The following is an 18503-nucleotide window of genomic DNA, read 5'->3' on the forward strand; positions in this document are numbered from 1 at the left end:
ATTTTCTAATAATTTCCTATTTGCACAATATAAAAAGTCTATTTTGAGATATAATTCTACAGCACTGCAAACTACTAAGTGTGACAATCAAGATATACTTGAGAGTAATGTCGATTGTGTCACCATAGCAACCCAAAACTAGAGACTGCAATTGGACTATTGAAATGTTGAATTTGAATTGGTTCGGAAATGAGGGAAGGAGGAGGTCAACATATACAAATTATTTTTTCATTTTTGGAGTTTATGGTGAAATTGTGGGCATTTTGGGAATATGGTAAATAGCCCATTTATAGGTTCTGAGTTACCTGAATGCTTTGACATTGAAATGATATTGTGTCATTAATTGTCAAATGTAAAAGAATTCTGACCCTTGGGAGTTTCATTCATTCATTCATTCATTCCTTTATTCATTCATTTAATGTGATTTTGATTAAGGTGTTGAAGATTTCCCAGGATGTCATATGAGCTGAACAATTTGAAGTTGGAATAAATATCTACGGTGGTTCAGAATACCGTGTGTAAAAATATAAACAAATATAAATATCGCATGTAAATGACGAGACTGTTGTCATTTCAAATGTGGAATAATGAGAAATGTAGTAATTTGGAGAATGGGAAAACGTGTAGCCAGGGTGTCCTGAATGAGTTGGATATTTGTTGGAATGGGTTAAAAATGTGTTTGGTGAGTAGGAGTGGTTGTAAAATATATATATATTTTTTAAATGTGGAAATGTGTGAAAATATTATGAGTTAAAAATGAGAAGACTTTAAGTACCAGTAATTTGAAATATATAGAACAGAAAAGTGAGATTCTCTTAACAAGAATAAAAAAAAAAATTTGGTCCAAAATAACATCCAGTATGTGTGGTTTCAACACTTCAACGCTTCTCCCAATGACCTAATTTGGTTTTGGTAATCCCGTGTTGTGTGTGCACGCCGCCAGGTTCCCTCTGGGCTGAGAGGCCAAGCCCACCTGAAGCTGTGGGGGAACCGTCACCTCACAGAGGGGGGCTACATCTTTCACAACTACACCACCGTCACGGTGGAGAGCAAGGGCACAGCTGTTTTCATCCAGACCGACAAGCCCGTCTACAAACCCAAACACAAAGGTTCCCCTCTGACTAGTTCATCACATAAACCACACACATGCATTTTTTTTTTTTAAATAGGAATCAATCACTATACGTGTATTAAAAAGATGCACTCAAGTTGAACTAAACTAGGAGGTATTTTGTAATTTTATGCTCCTGCATGAATGGAATGTAGCAAATTAAATACTGCAGAGCAGGGCCGGGCAAAGTATATGGAGGACCAAAACGGCAAAATTCAAAATAAATGACTAAAAGTGAAAATAAAAAGGGATATTAAAAAAAAATAAATAAATAAAAAATCGAAAATTATAATTAAAAAAAATAAATAAATATATATATATATATATATATATATATATATATATATATATGTATATGTATATATATATATATATATATATATATTAGGGGTGTTAAAAAAATCGATTCGGCGATATATTGCGATACTACATCGCGCGATTCTCAAATCGATTCAATAAAAAAAAACGATTTTTTATTTTTTATTTTTATTTTTTTTTTTTTTTAAGAGCTCAGAATTGTTCATTCGGTATTCGGATTCAACGTCTTATCATCATTGCCTTTTTTTTTTTTTTTTGTGTGTGAATCGATTTTTAAACTTCCATTTTTAATGGAAAAATATTCAACAAAACATCTGACTTCGGGTTAGGATTCACACCTTGAGCATGGAAGAATGTTATATGAACGGAACATTAAGCCTTAATATTTTATTTTAATGCTGTTCAAACATGAAACAGATTACAACCTCTATAAGATAAATAAATAATACATTTTCATATAAATCTTACACTCTACAAGCTTACTGATTAGTATTTTCTAAATTTGAATGAAAAAAAATCGCAACAATCGACTTATAAATACGTATCGGGATTAATCGGTATCGAATCGAATCGTGACCTGTGAATCGTGATACGAATCGAATCGTCAGGTACTAGGCAATTCACACCCCTAATATATATATATATATATATATATATATATATATATATATATATATATATAAATGGAAATTAATAAAAACAAAAAATATATATGTACATAAATAAATCCATTTGTATTTAATTTTTGAAATATATTTTTTATATCCATTTTTAGTCATTTATTTATTTAGTAATTAATGTATTTATTTTTAATTTTGGCAGTTTTGGTCTGTACTGCCAAGTCGAAATGTTATTCAAATGATATCTTATCCACTTATCTTGTCCACTGTCACCTCGATTTGTTAAGTCACAAGTTGGCAAATGAAATATTTCATTTCAAACTAACTATTTGACAGATATACAGTAGTACTCTTAACAACGTTTAGGTTATTTTAGAAAATAAATGTTTAATAATTACAGTAATTAAATTAAGTATAAGTGACATTTAGCTGGAATGATTATTTTCTTGTCAAAATGAACTTTTACAGACTACAGTTTTTTTTATTGTTTCCTCATCTACCAGTTTAAAAAAAAGAAATCAACTGTGGCTTTGACTGCAGAACAGAGACCACCAGCGTGCTCGACTTAAATGCTCCAACAATATGTCTGAATTGATTGCTTCTCCAAACAGGGGGTATCGTGTACATGTTTACTATGTTGTGTTTTGTGTCCTCAGTGTTCATCAACGTCTACACAGTCTCACCTGACTTGAGGCCAGTTAATGACAAGGTAAGTCATTTTCATTTCATCTTTACTTAAAGATATATTGTGTTAATGGAGAAAAAAAAAATCTTGTGTTTACCTGTGTGCACTTGTGTGTTTACGTATGCGTTCCCACTGTTATTTGGTGGGGATTAAGCTCAGTGGCATGGGCTTGCCCGGGTACCGAGGCATGTACAGTACCTATTTACAGAAGCTCAGCTTTGCTCATTTTTCCTGGAATGTTCAAACCAAATTAATATACTGCATAACTGTGTTTGTGGATGTTTGGAGCTGCTGGTAAAAAAAAAAACGATCTGTTGCAGAACGGGTGGGAACACTTGTGCTCAGTTGATTTTTTTTTTTTTGGTCATTCTTAGATGGAGAAGGTTGGAAAAATATGTATGTAGAATTGTTTATTTTAATAATATATTTATTTATTTTTTTGTAAATATTATTTATAATTATAATTTATTAACCTTTTTATTTCATTGACTTAATAAAGGTGTTGAATCTAAGATGTAAAATGTTAATAATAAAATAATTATTTTATATTTAATTTTACTTGTTTCATTTAATTATTTTTAAATAAAATTATGTAAATGATCATTTTAATGTATGCGTAAAAGTTACCAATTCATTGTAGTTATTTACAAAATAACATATACTAATTATTTAAATCAAGTAATTGCCTAATCTGTTTTTTTTTTTGTTTTTTTTACATGAAATATATTTACCAGTTGTTTAATTAAATGACTACATACATTTTCAATGTTAATGTACACTTTATGTCATTTGTTTATTTTTTATTTTGTATAATAAATACATTTGCCAGTTATTTGATAAAATAAGTAAATATTTGTTCAATTTATGTGTAAAATTTTATTGCTTACTGTATTTACCAGTTATTTAAGAATGAACACTTGATAACATTAGCAAATATTTAGCAAATATTTTTCCACAAATGTACAATTATTTGTTTGATTTTATAATTCACAGTCAGTCAATGAACTGTTTTTTTTAATCAAATTATATTTAATAATACATTTGTATAGTGCATTTTTTAAATATACTATGTTAACACAAACATAATTAGATGATTCGAATAACACATTTAATCAATAAATATTATGACTAAAACAACTAAATACATATCAGCTAGACATTTTTAGGGGGGGGGAAATGAAAAATTTTAAATAATGCAAACAAAAACTACAGGACTCTTGATAACGTAAATACTGTATAAAAAGCTTTTTTACATCATTTTGATCTCATTTGTAACTGTGTCTGCTTCCTTCCTCTTTTTTTTTTCCTACCTTCTTTTTTTTGCAGATTGATGCCTACATTTTGGTGAGTGGAGTCAGGTGGGACCACCCAGGGCTTGTTACCAGGGGAGGGGTCACACATCCGGTCAGGGGTAGCACAGCGCCTGATTAGAGAGCGGGAAAAACAGGGAAACTCACCTCGATAAGTGTGGAACAGGGCAAGGATAAACACAGCGTGAAATAGAAGCCTCGTCCTCACCTCCCCCATTGACGCACCGTATCAGCCGCTCCCTCCCATGTGAGCCGAACTGCTCTTTCTCTTTCCGGAGACGTTTCCTCTGTAGGGCAAATAGTGAGCTTCTGCTCCGTAATAAAAGAAACTTAGACACCCACTGGGCACATCACTGCTCTACTGCAATCCAATACAAGAGCTAGCTTAAAAAAAAAAAAATCCTTCTTTACTTGTTAACTTGTAGCTGGCGTCTGTCCCCTGAGGTACCTCGGTCTTCAGTGGGGACTTATTAATTTACCCATTAATACCGCCACTCTCACGTTGCCATAGAAACCATCAATACTACACAACAACAAAACAAAACAAAAAAGCACACAAATTATCCTTGGTAATGATCTGGAGCAGTTCAGTATCTGGATTTCTCTAATAACTAAACAATACATTTGAAATAAAATACAGTATGACTGTTGTATTAACGCATGTGATTCACTACAGACATGTATTGTTAGTCCAAATCTGCTTTCTCTGGCCAACCAATCAGAAGATTGGAAAAATGCTGATGTTATTGTGGGTCAGTTAACGGATCCTGTGAGGCGAATTTGAAGTCTTATTGGTCAAACAATTGCAAATAGTGAATGTACAGAATGTGTAGTATCACAAGATGCTGATTCTGAAGGCCCTGGAATATTAAATTGCCATGGTAACAGATCGAGGCTGAAATCTGATAAATAAAATCCATAAATAAAATCATAACATCCACAAGTGACTCTCCACAAAATAAAGACGATAGACTATTGGAAATAATATTATATAATTTCCTAGATTAAATATTGCAATTTAGACAATTTCCTATATATGATGTATTTTTCTTTCAGGATCCAAGGGGGTCCAGGATGGTGCAGTGGAAGGGTCTCAAATCTATCTGCTGTGGTGAGCCATGTTTTGAAATCTCTTCATCTCTTCGTCATTGTTCTTCGGCCGAATTAATCTCCATGTTCAGTCTTATTTTTGTAATCATTTCAATAGAGCAACACGACTGTACTGTTAAATACGGTGAAAAAGTTCATTTCCAGGAGCCTCTGCTGCACGCTGACTCTTATCTTGGGTTTAAAGTAGCATTTTCTCTCATGCAGGCATTGTCAACATGAGTTTCCCTCTGTCTGACCAACCCGTGTTTGGAGAGTGGGTTATCTTTGTGGATGTGCAAGGCCACACATACAACAAATCATTTGACGTGCAGAAATATGGTGAGCACCATTTTTCTTTTCAATTGCAAAAAGCAATAAGATATTCTAAATCGTATTCTGCTTGTCTCGCAGTCATACCCAAGTTTGAGTTAACCATCGATCCACCCCGCTACATCCGTGATCTGAACACGTGTGAACAGGCCACCGTCCGGGCTCGGTATGTCACACACAACAGAACAGAAGAATTTCCATAATATGAACTATGTCATCTAGAATCTGAATGCGTCTTGTAAAGTAACACCTCACGTTTATTCGACAGGTACACGTTCGGAAAAGCAGTGTCGGGGAAGTTGAGCGTGAACATGACCGTGAATGGAGTAGGCTACTACCGTCATGAGACGGGCCATCCTGTGATTAAGAATATGGAGGTCAGTTTTGGATGTGATTTTTATTTTTTTATTTTTATTTTTTTTTCAAATCCAATAATTCTCCACACTGTCCCTTAACTCATTCACTCCCATTTTCACAGAAGCAATCCCCTTCATTCCCGGCTGTTTTACTGGATTTTGATTGATTTTGCCAGGCCCACAGAATATTGTGTTATACTGCTATAAAAACATGGAACCTGTAGAGTCTCTTCTTTCATCGGCGAAAAAAAAAAGTATATTTCTGTCTGTTTCCGTTTTGCAGCAATTAGAATTAGAATATAGCTAAGTTTCATCATTATTCACAAATCTATTTAAAACTGTGAGTAAATGAGCTTTTTTTCAACATGGCCCTGGTTGATCTTGTTTGCTCTGGTGCCACCTGCTGGCCGTTTGTGTAATAACTACCATTTCTTCAACCGTTCTTTGCAGTTGAGAGGCTGCATCAAAGCCTTCTGTATGCTCTAGCATAAAAAAAAACATTTAAAAAAACGTATAAATACGTCTTTGGGACACTTATATTTAAAATAGAACGTATTTATACGTTTTTGGGAGCAATTGCGTCAAATAAAGTACATTTTCAGGCTTTTTATCATATGATACAGGATTTATGCAGAAGCTCAGCTGCACTGTTTATGACGGCAGAATTGCGAAGCAGTTTACACGCCCTGTCACCAAATATGTTTTGTGTGAGAACCCTAATAATCTCCATATCATATTGCATAACTGCCCCTGCTATTGATTATTCTCATTTTTATGAAGGCTAATTAGTTTTGAACAAAAGTCAGTGACACATTTTGGCAAGCGTTCACGGGCCACACAAAATGACAGGCAGGGCTGGATGCATTCCAGTTTGGGGGGATTTAAATGATTTTCCCCAGATGCTTGAAATAACTGCTATCATATCATCACACGTGAGTTCCATCAACTGTTATTATGGGCGATCCCAGACCCTGCACTGGGATTATGTTGGACACAAACGTCACCAGAAATGCTGCTTTGCTCTTTCCCAGATGAAAGGCTCGGCAAACTTCAGCCTGTGCGTCAAAGACATGATGCCCCTGGACGTGGCCGACCACTTCAGGGGCACCGTCAGCATCTGGGCCTCACTCACCAGCACGGACGGAAGCAGGCAAACCACATTCGACGATTCCACGCCCGTCCATAAGCAGCTTATTGACGTCCGGTACTCCAAGGACACACGGAAACAGTTCAAGCCGGGTCTGCCTTACAAAGGGAAGGTAAGACGCATGATGACGGGTTTTATTGCAACCACATTGGTTCTTGAATTTACATTGTGAGTCTTTTTTTTTTTTTTTTCCTCTGTTTAGATTGAGGTGACTTACCCTGACGGGAGCCCTGCTGATGGCGTGAGGGTCCGTGTGAAAGCCGAGTTGTCCCCCAAAGACAACGTCTACACCAGTGAACTGATCGCCAAGGACGGTCAGGCCACCTTTGAGATCCCGTCCATCCCAACCGCCGCCCAGTACGTGTGGCTCGAGGTTAGTGGCCTTTGTTTATTTGGACGTTGGTCATCCAATCACATTCAGGCATTTGCTACAGTATAAAATAGTAGCATATACCACATTTGTTTAAGTTACACTTTTTCTAATAGTTTGTTTGGTCTTGTGGCTTATAATTGAGACTTGTATATATTAAAATTAGATCTTGGACTGGCACCTAAAATCCCCGTTTTTTTATTTTTAGTTTAAAGAGGAAGTCAACCCACCAATTTTTTTTTGACAATATGTTCTATGCAGCCCCACTAGTCTAAATATGGTATTCTGGTTCACATTGTGTTAGTGGAATATGAGTTAAGCAGCAAAATCCAGCCGTTTTTTTTTTCCATCTCAGGGGGCGGCCATTTTGCCGTCGACTGAAGATGACATCAATGTTGCTCAGGTAACGGGTAAAAACCAATCTCAGCTCAGCTTCAGAAAACAGGTGAGCTGTGATTTGTCATTGCCAGAGCAACTATGATGTCATCTTCAGTCGACAGCATGTGGCAAAATGGCCGCCCCGTGAGATGGATAAAAATGGCTGGATTTTGCTTCATAACTCATATTCCACAAATGTAATATTAATAAGAATGTCATGATTAGATGAGTGAGGTCATTTATTATTGTCAAGAAATTGAGAAACTTTAAAATGGCGTGCCTCAGTTTCATAGAATGCTAAACTAGCAATACGTCACACATTTGTTGTCATGACTACTTCTTGTCCTTCCTTTTCTTGTGCTTTTGGGGATTTTGGATGTGAGTCCGAGGTCTACTGTTATTGATCTTGGATTTTGTAACAAGGAAAAGAAGAGAAAAAATTCCCCGAAAATGCAATTTGTATTCTAGAGTGATTTATTTTTTTATTTTTTTTGACTGCTACGACTTATAGTCAGAAAAATATGAAGATTTAAAAAAATGACAGCAGTAGGGAATGAATGTTTAGACTACGGCTTAAGCCGTTGAGGAAAATGAAATCCAGCACAGTTCCAATGGCCTAAGTGTGGGTACGTCCTGTGTGATTTCAATATATCTGATTTGCCGCCATATAGACCAAAGTGACGTCCATTGAAGGCAAGGCAGTTGGAGACCAGTACCTGCCCAGCTACCTGTCCATCAGCAGCTGGTACTCTCCCAGCAGGTGTCACATCCAGATCCAAAGCCCTGCCTCCCCACTCAAGGTTGGTTCTGCTTCCTTTATATACCGGACACATGTTCTAATATATATTCTCTCATATTGTTGAACAACATATTAGTAAATATGTGCGTCTCAGGTCGGACAAGAGGCGGAAGTGGCGCTCAAATCCACATGCCCCTGTAACTTCACCCTGCACTACGAGGTGGCGTCCCGGGGGAACATCATCCTCTCGGGCCAGCAGCCCGCCAACGTCACGGCGTCGCATCGAGGAAAACGGGCCACCATCACCTTTGACAAAAACATTCACACCACCCACTCGCCTTTGTTCGCCTCAGGTGAATACAGTTTTTCCTCGTGGTTCATCATTCACCATTTTGTAAGGGATTTTAGTGTATTTATATACCGTAACATTGCTCAAAGGAGAGGTACAGGACAATAAAAACATTGAGCAGATAACCACTCAGGTGGTCACTGGAAGCGTCATGTAAACCTTAATTTTGCTTTTTTTTGTGTTTCGCAGGCTCTTCTTCGCAAACAGAGATGGACAGCTGCGTGTCATATCTGCGCTTCACTGTAACTCCTTCCATGGCGCCGCTCAGCCGTCTGCTCGCCTACTACGTGCGGGAGAATGGCGAGGGCGTCACGGACAGTCTGCAAATCTCCGTCCAGCCCACCTTCGAGAACAAGGTTTACACTGACGCACCGCTTCCATGCCATGACAGCTATACTCAATTGCAAACCAATTCATTGAATTTCTCCCAAGTGGCCCATTTTGGATGTGAATTATGGCAGGACAAGTAGAAAAAACGTCTGAAAACGGATATCATATGTGGATGCAAATCACTGGTCTGCCAATGGAGCTGTAGCGTAAAGAACAGATGTACACTATCATTGCAAGTAGAGCCCAACCTATATGTAGTTTTTTTTTTTTTTTTTTAGGCTGATATTTGGCAAAATAAAATTTCGATAGCTGATTTATTGACCTATTCATTAAAAAAATATATATCATGAATATAATGAATAATAACTTTTTTAAACTATTTCATGTTTTTTTTGTTTTTTTTAATTATTGGGGGAGTCATTGTCTTCGTTTTATGTTGTACTATGTCAAATTATAATTATTAAATATTGGCCGATTATATCAGTACCTTATATACCAGAGTTAGTTTCAAATAAGTCTTAAAACTGTCGCAAAAGTCCAACATGTCACATCGCATCCCCACTCAATTTTGAGCAAGCGTAATTAATTCTAGACAAAATATAAATGGCTAAATGAGTCAAGTATGCCTTTAAGTCTGACTCGAGCCATGTGACTTGACTTCTCTTGTGTTCAATGGTCAATACATGTAGATGTCTCTAGTGGAAATCCAGCACCAGCTGAAGAATCGATGTGATATAAATTAATGAAAAAAAAAAGGTTGTTTACAGCTAATATGTGTTGGAGTTCCGCACACAGTGTAAAGCCAGTAAACAAACAGCTGTGCTGGCCTGTGAGAGCTGCCGAGTTCCTGCCTGCATTAGGTGGAGTTAACTCCCTGAAGTATTTACAGCTCCTTGGTATGCCATTACAACACTCGGCCTGTGCTGGCCGTAGGAGGAGTGTGTGCGTGTGGTGGGGGGGATGTTGCAGAGGCATGACAAGACAGAGGCCATACTGGGCCCCAGGCAGATGAGTGGGGTCATGACAGGAGAGGATGACAGGTTGCGCCATGGTGAAAGGAGGCCAGCGGAACTCATGAACTGGGGCTATTTTGTGACCGTGTGGCGAGGAAAAGTAGTATTGATGTGGGGGAAATTTACATTACACCATTTGAAGGCTATAATTTTCCAAATGACAAATTAGCACAGTATTCCCCCGCGTAACCACAGTTCATTACTCACAAATGTAACCTTTTCACATGGAGACTGGAGCTGATTATTTTCCATTCATTTCAATGAGTAAAGTTGAATCGAGTGATTTGAGTTACATGCATGGTCACCGGAGGAATAAAACTCATGTCCTAAGGCACCATTGTAATTTCCTCTGTTGTTTCCATTGCAGGTGTCGGTCTCTCTGTCCACCAATGAGTCCATGCCAGGTGACCCGGTGAGCGTGCACATCCATGCAGAGAAGGGCTCCTGTGTTTGTGTGGCCACGGTGGATAAAAGCCTTTACTTGTTGAAGCCAGACTTCCAACTCTCTCCAGACAAGGTTGGTCCTTTTTCTATCTACAGGTGGATATCTTAAAAAAAAAAAAAAAAAAGCCCTTTTCAAAAGGCCAATTTCTACCCAATTCCTATACAGTGTTCCCTCGTTTTCTGCTGGAGTTAGGTTCCAAAACATATCTGCAATAAATGAAATCCGAAAAGTAGTTCGGTTTATGTTTTCAATTTATTATACCGTAAATGTTTTAAGTCTCTAAAACCCCCCACAACACAGTTTATACACTCATTGATGCTTTTACATTTCTCTCTTGTTTAAACATTCACAATGTTCAAACCTTCATAAATGTCATAAATTGGGTACAATACTGTTAAAAAAAAGATGTATGAAAAATTGCACTAAAAAAATCCACGAGACCGAGAAAAGTGAACCGCGTTATAGCGAGGGAACACTGTACTCAAAATTGTGATTGTTTATTTCAGATTCTATTTTCCTGAATTTTGTGTTATCGTTAGCTGTATGCCATAATCATAATTTTTTATCATTTTTTCTTTTAAATGGTAACCAATAAATATTTTACTCTGTGATTCATTATCATATAACTTGATCAATAACAGTAGACACAAAAAATGAATTTAGCATTTTTGTTTTGTTTTGACGTGTAAATGTCTGTACTTAATATCATATATTTAATAAAATATATACATATATGATTGCTTTACAATTTTAGGCATTAATAGTAAAGGCACTCTCTTGAAATACAGTTCTTGCATAATGGTGCAGACATAAACAGCTTTATAAAAAATTCTATGAGTTGCACAGTTTACACGATGTGCCCTTGAAACTGTATATCAAGTACATAAATTGTTGTCTTTATATCGTCATGGAGAAGAATAATCATCCAATTTATCAAAAAACGTTATCAGCATCTTTCGAAACCATGTTTTAAATCAGGAAACTTCATGTGGTGTAAATAACAGTAAAGACATGCTGGCATTAAAGTTTAAAAATTATTTCAAACTTTTAACAGCTGCAAATCATTCTGATACTCATCTCAGTAAAACAAATTGATTTTCAAAAGGAAATTCAATACTGTTATTGATCAAATTACCGTTTACGGAAACGCCCCATATAATGTCAGCTGCACTTCTTGAATTAAACTACTTAAAAGTTTCTTCCGTATTAAAATGCAGTCTACGAGAGCTGCATCACAAATAGCATTTGACAAAAGTCGACTTGTTCGACAGGTCTTCAAGGAGCTGTCCGACTTCGACGTGTCCGATGCCTTCGGCGTTCAGAAAGACGACGGACACTTTTGGTGGCCCGGGCTGTCGTCGAAGAGACGCCGACGCTCGTCGGTTTTTCCGTGGCACTGGGACATCACCAAGGACGCACGCTTTGCTTTCACAGTGAGAACGCACACTTTGACCACTGACAAAAAACTGTTCTTGTGCAGCTGTGCTACGGGAAATTATTCAATTTGACTTTGTTTACCAGTTATTCATTGTGCGATTTTTCTAACGTTGGCTAAATACAGTTTGGAAAATACCGGATTACCATTTCTCGTCATGATCTTGGTGTGTATGCATTTCTTTTTATTGCTTTGTATCTCAATGTGTGCTGAACACAGGAAACGGGGCTGGTCGTGATGACAGACATGGTGAGTTTGAACCACCGGCAGAGCGGCGGGATGTACACCGACGAGGCCGTCCCCGCGTTTCAGCCGCACAGCGCCACCCTGGTTGCCGCCATGCACTCTCGCTCGGCCGTCAGGTACGTGCCAGTAGGAGGAAGTTTCTGCTCAGACATTGTGAGAGGACTTTAATCAAGAGATGGGGACTCTTGTCGTTTTTGTTTACTCAACACTTTAATACAACAACCCATTTTTTGTTGTTGTTGTTATTTTTTAAAGATGGATCCCAGGGGCATCAGATATAATGAAAACAACAGAAGCCCCGGAATTGAACCCTGTGGAACACCACATGTTCTCTTAACATGTGAATAGATAGTGTACATTGTAAATTTGTCCGAGGTGCACCGATCGCAATTAAGCGGCCGATCACCGATCCCGATCTTATAAAAACCTGGCGATCTCAATTTTTGCTGATCCCGATTTTTTTTTTCATAATAAGCAGCCACCTTCAGTTTTCCAATCTTGTTTTATTTAAAAACATTGAACAGTATGCGTGAATAATGCAAACAGTTTGTTTTAACTGCACAGTAAGTATTTCTCTCAAATAAAAATACAAGACAATGAATCATCTCGGCAGAAGAGGATACTTTTTCAGACCTCTAAGGAGAGAGATGAGATCAGTGCAAAAGATCGGTTTATTCTTCAGGGATCGGACGATCACCGATCCCTCAAAATTAAGGAAATCGGGCCGATAAATCGGCTGGTCGATCGATTGGTGCACTCCTAGTTTTTTTTCCTCAAAATAGTATTGAGGTATTACAATAATAAAGAAATCACACGACATCCCATAACAACAGACACAAGTCGTATATGTCTTGACCTCCGCCCAAGCTCTGGGAATCGATCGAACCCAGGTTAACTCATTTGGTCCCACAAAACGTATAAATACGTTCTATTTTAAACGTTTTAAGTGTCCAAAAGACGTATTTATAGGTTTGTAATTTTTTTATGCTAGAGCATACTTTTGAAGGCTTTGATGCAGCCTCTGAACTGCAGAGAACGGTTGAAGCAATGGTAGTTATTACAAAAACGTCCAGCAGGTGGCAGCAGAGTATGAGATCAACCAGGGCCATGTTGCAAACAAGCTGATTTCCCAACAGTTCTAAACAGATTTGTGAATAATGATGAAACTTAGCTATAATCTAATGCTAATTGCTACAAAACAAACAGATAGAAATATATTTTACCTGATGAAAGACCAGACTCTAATCTTTCGTTTGGTAGGTTATTTTCTACAACAGTTTTAAGTCACCTTACACAGAAATAAACCGAAAGATGACTGGAAATAATCCATCTACTTAATTTCAACTGACGTTTACCGGATCTTTAATATCGAGTGGTGCAAAATGTATCAATGTTTTCTTAGGTTTTGTTTTTGGTCTGCCGATCCTCCATTAGTTGAAAAGCAAAACAATTACTTCCTGACTTTAACAACAAACACGTCGGCCTCCAATCAGCGCTCGGAAACGGACGAGCGGAGAAAAACAAAGGAATTAGATTGTGATTGCTCGTCCGTATTGCGTGCCGACATTCCTTAATGCTACTCGTTGCGGTGATGAACATTAAACACATGACGTGACTTAGTAGAATGTCAGCGTGCAAATGCCGAGTAAATCATCGGCCCTTTTATGGTGTTGTTTTATTGTGAGCAGCTGAGGCCTTTTAACTGATGTTGGCTTGCGTTTGGCTCGCAGGCCAGAGAAGCGGAGGCGAACATTCTTCCCGGAGACGTGGGTGTGGCACTGCCTCAACGTCAGGTATGTAAATCCCGATCCATATCCAGCGGGATGGGAAGGAGGGAAGATAAGCGAGGCGAAGGGAGGAAAGTGCAGGAGATGATCGAAATCTCGTGTTAGGAAGGAGGATGGGAGTCCCGTTCCAGAAGCTGTTCCCGTATGCGTGTGAATGTGCCTCTTTTTAAACGGTCCGATCTTGGAGCGGACTGTCGCTCTCTCAACAACTCCTTCTATTCATTTTCGGCCAACATAAATGAACTGGCCGTAGATTTCCATGTGCCTGATTCCTTTGGAAAGACTGCAGCTTTGCCTACTTTCCAAAAAGCTCCGATTTCCCCTTATGGTCTATTAAAGTAGACTTTGATCAAGTGAAACGGTAAACATGTTTTTAACTACCATCCTCTGTTTGCATCAGCCAAGAGTCTCATAATTAAGGCTTGCTACGCTATATTGCAAATTTTTGTTTAAATGGAACATAGTTTATAGTGATTTTTCTGGAACCTTCCTATATTTTATCTTGATGTTTTTTTTGTACTGTCTCGGTCTTTTTTTTTTTTTTTTTTAATTGATGATGTGCACTACAGGGTTCTTAATTGAACACCTCATGAGCTCATGTCCATACACTCGCGTAGACTCACTGATGTCATACCCCATCTGGCTCCGCCTCTTAAAGGATACATTTTGCGATTTCAATTGTGTGTTCAAATATATTTGCAAAGAATTCATAGGTGTGTTTTAATAAGTTTGAACCACCCCGGGTTCACTGTAGTCTTCCCAACGTTTTGATTGAAACTGCAATTGAAAACCTGTATTGACTGTTTATTATTTATTTATTTATTTATTTATTTATGTATTTATTTTTTTCTTATTGATGCCGCCTACAGCTCGGAAACCGGCGACGCGGAGCTGCGATTGGACGTGCCCGACTCCATCACAACGTGGGTGACGGAGGCCGTCGGCCTGTCCAAAGACAAGGGGCTGGGCTTGGCCAAGAGGGCGGAGCTTCGTACCTTCAAGCCGTTCTTTGTGGACTTCACGCTGCCTTACAGCTTGATCCGAGGGGAGCAAACCAAAGTTCCCCTGACTGTCTACAACTATCTGCCGACGTGTGCTGAGGTATGGTGATGATTGATCCGGATGGATGTAGAGGATGCGTGCAGGGGTGAATTAAAAAACAGATGGATTTTAAAACAACATCATTTGGGTAGATGAAGTATAGGTGCTAATACAACATAGCCTGGTATTGAAGACTCACACAAGGAGATTTGTGCCAATCTTAAGTCCAGTATGTTCAGCTAGTGTAAGTAATGTGTCTAAATTAAAGATAGACTGATATGTTTTTTTTTTTCAGGGCCGATACCAATTAACAGTCAAGGAGGCTGATAACCGGTATTTCAAGCAGATATTCATTTCCAGTAAAAGAGAAAATATTAATAAAAAAAAAAAAGATGGCTTTGTTTAAAAATTCTAATATAAATTGTAGGGAGTTTCCAGTGTCGTCAGCATGCGTTAAGCTATTTAAAAAAAAAAAAAAAAAAAAAGCATGTAGCTCCATAAAGTTTTTCTACTGTAAATAAAGCTTTCACATTTTTAACATAATTTTAAATTGTTATTATTTTTTAATAAATAAAAAGCGGCGGGAGTTCGCCGTGTCAGCATCATCTTTTATAAAGTGGAAATTTGAATAAAATCCCTGTATTTCACCGAGTGACAAATGCAAATGTATGTAAAAACTCTATCTATCTATCTATCTATCTATCTATCTATCTATCCATCCATCCAGAGTCTAAATATTGGAATATTTTTGTGCATATGAAGACATTTTGGGAATGTGATAAGTAGTTCTGTACCTGTCCTAAGTGAACTGAACAGCTTGAAGCTGAAATGGTTTAAATTGGTTGAATAAGTTGTGAAATGTGGAGGGGTGGCACACCAAGATGGGCCGCTGTTTGGTTGCAGGCCAGCGGGAGTGGTGCTGAAAGCCCAGTTCAAATAGCCTCGTGTGAATACACCCTTAGAGGAGCCTGTATAAGCTGGAAGCTGACCTCAAATGGGTGCATCCTGCACTCCGAAGAGATGACATCATCATCTTTGCAGATGTGCCTGATTTCGTGTTAGATGAAGATGCAAACGGGCGTATTGCCTCCCTTTGATGTCCAACATGCGATTCCTATATTTTCGGCTCTTTTATTTATGACTTCTGGAGTGTGGATAAAGGCCATTCCTCCCTCGATTAGAGCTGGACAATGAGCGGCATTTCATCCTCCAGGGAGCTTGAGAAACATGAGTCAGTCCGCATGAAGAATTCAAAGAGATCTTTCAAAAATATTCTCCCTGGCGAGAATGCTCTTTATGAGGGTGGGACGGCGAGGAAAGATATTGTTTACTTTCCGATCGTTTTTATTCGATTTTTTTTACAGGTTCACATTAAAGTGTCCGTTCCAAAGGGCATCAAGTTTATTGGTCATCCTGGAAAGCACCATCTTACCAGGAAGAAGTGCGTGGCTCCTGGGGAGGCCACGCCAACCACCATCGTGTTGGCTTTCACTGAACTGGGACCAGCAAACATCACAGGTATGATTCTATTCTTCCTGGTGGTCCACGATTAACTGAATCTGCATTTCCAGCTTAAGTTCCAGGAGCTTTTAGTTCTTGGTACTCAACTCACTACTGTAGTTCTTAATTGGCGTGTCACCCAGACATTGGCCTCCTCGGCATGAGGCCTCACGAATAGCCGGCCTCGCGATCTGCTCAGCCACCTCGAGGTACAAACATTCTCCTCCCGGGCGCATGTGAGAACAAAGCAGGCCAGCAGCGGGGAAGCCGCCACAGCTGTGCTGTGACACTCAGTGGCATGTTGATGAGTTTGCAGGTCACCGGCGGTCAATGGGCCCCCCATGGCCCCCGTTCCGACTCCCCTGGCCCCCTTGTGTTTCCCTCTCACTTCACACACACAAAGAGACGCCACTGGCACGGGGCCACGTTTCCAACGCGAGAGTCCGTGTACAGGCGTGTTTGTCTTGTGTAATGTGCTGGATGTTGTACATGATGTCCACAAACATTGTTTCGACTAACGGCTTGTGTCTTATCACAAATAATAATGGTGACTTCTGAATGACAACATATTGAGTGGCAATATTCCATACTCAACTTTATCTCCACCAAAGATTTCTTTTGTTTGTTCATTCTGGTTACTTAGAAGTGTGGAGTTTATGCAATTATATGATGATTTCTTTAGAAAAGACGACAAATCCATAAGCAGAAAAAATGTTTTACAGCACCAAATGAGATCCAACAACAATTTACATAGTCCAAAATGAAGTCACAATTGCTCTCTTGATGTATGTGTATGGCATGTCAAGACAATGTGTGAAATATTGAAGTTACATGCATAATAAGGCTGTGTGTGGCCTAATGGTCACATGTCTTGTAGTCAGAACAGTTGCTCTCAAAGCTGTTTGGCATAACAATCACACCATCATTCATCATTTCCTTTATTTAACCAGGTAAGGAACTCATTGAGATTAATAATCTCTTTTCCAAGAGTGACATGGCCACAGGGTAAAACACACTTGCGTAGTCAAAATAATCCCTCAAAGCTGTGTGACATAACAATCACGCCATCTACCAGTCAAGAATCATATGCTTGTAAAGTCAAAACAATCCCTTTCAAAGATTATTTGTCTGGCCAATTAATCGTTTGAGTCAAACCAATTGCTCTCAAAACAGTTTTCTTGAATCAATTTGTGGCATAACAATCACAAACTCATATAATCAAATTACTCATAGACCTGTGTGGTATAACAATAAAATGCTTGCGTAGACAATACAATCACTCTAAAAATTGTGTGGCATAACAATCAAACCCTTCCACACTTGCAAATCTCAGTGTTTGTGTTGTGAGCCTGAAGGCTGGTCCATCATTAATACTAAAACAAAATTGAAACTTTATGGTAAATACATTTTAGTGACGTAAATGATCAAATGAATGTGATCATCATCCTAGTATGCCTGAGAACACACGAGAGGAGCCAAAATAAAACGTAACAGAAGGTCGTTGAAAGAATAATTGAAAAACAGCAGCGATGATTGGATATTCTGCTTCCTCCGTTTGCTTTTACAGCCAGAGCCCTTGCCTACAGTGAAACCAGCTGCTGTTCAGACTCACTACAGTCGAGCAAAACAGGAAATGATGTAGAGGAAAGAAGGTCACCCACTGGCCTGGACTTCGTGCGTAGGACTGTCCTTATCGAGGTAAATGAGCGGCAATCCATCACTATCATACATTGTACTGAATGTATTGTTTGGATTGTTTGTATATGTTTTGTCATTCCCCCCAACCCCCCTTGCAGCCAGAAGGCTTGCCGAGAGAATATACCTATAGTGTCTTCTTCTGTCCCAATGGTAAGTACATTATTGTGTTGGTTAGTATGCATTCAGTTACAGTATCACTCAAAGAT

At 38.4% G+C, this 18503-nt stretch overlaps 1 protein-coding gene across 1 annotated transcript in view; it reads left to right on the plus strand.

The window, feature by feature from the left end:
• Positions 1 to 18503, plus strand: part of cpamd8 (C3 and PZP like alpha-2-macroglobulin domain containing 8) — a 46469-nt gene that overhangs the window by 4673 nt on the left and 23293 nt on the right. The window contains exons 4-23 of the mRNA XM_077534659.1: positions 944 to 1109; positions 2706 to 2758; positions 4061 to 4078; positions 5101 to 5155; positions 5359 to 5472; positions 5545 to 5629; positions 5732 to 5840; positions 6851 to 7078; positions 7169 to 7339; positions 8386 to 8514; positions 8608 to 8806; positions 8992 to 9158; positions 10513 to 10662; positions 11862 to 12023; positions 12245 to 12387; positions 14002 to 14064; positions 14928 to 15159; positions 16464 to 16617; positions 18167 to 18297; positions 18396 to 18447. Coding sequence (XP_077390785.1) covers positions 944 to 1109; positions 2706 to 2758; positions 4061 to 4078; positions 5101 to 5155; positions 5359 to 5472; positions 5545 to 5629; positions 5732 to 5840; positions 6851 to 7078; positions 7169 to 7339; positions 8386 to 8514; positions 8608 to 8806; positions 8992 to 9158; positions 10513 to 10662; positions 11862 to 12023; positions 12245 to 12387; positions 14002 to 14064; positions 14928 to 15159; positions 16464 to 16617; positions 18167 to 18297; positions 18396 to 18447 — 2581 coding nt within the window. The remainder of the gene's footprint in view (positions 1 to 943; positions 1110 to 2705; positions 2759 to 4060; positions 4079 to 5100; positions 5156 to 5358; positions 5473 to 5544; positions 5630 to 5731; positions 5841 to 6850; positions 7079 to 7168; positions 7340 to 8385; positions 8515 to 8607; positions 8807 to 8991; positions 9159 to 10512; positions 10663 to 11861; positions 12024 to 12244; positions 12388 to 14001; positions 14065 to 14927; positions 15160 to 16463; positions 16618 to 18166; positions 18298 to 18395; positions 18448 to 18503) is intronic.

Source organism: Festucalex cinctus, chromosome 10 (assembly GCF_051991245.1).
Source record: "Festucalex cinctus isolate MCC-2025b chromosome 10, RoL_Fcin_1.0, whole genome shotgun sequence".
Classification (NCBI taxonomy): domain Eukaryota; kingdom Metazoa; phylum Chordata; class Actinopteri; order Syngnathiformes; family Syngnathidae; genus Festucalex; species Festucalex cinctus.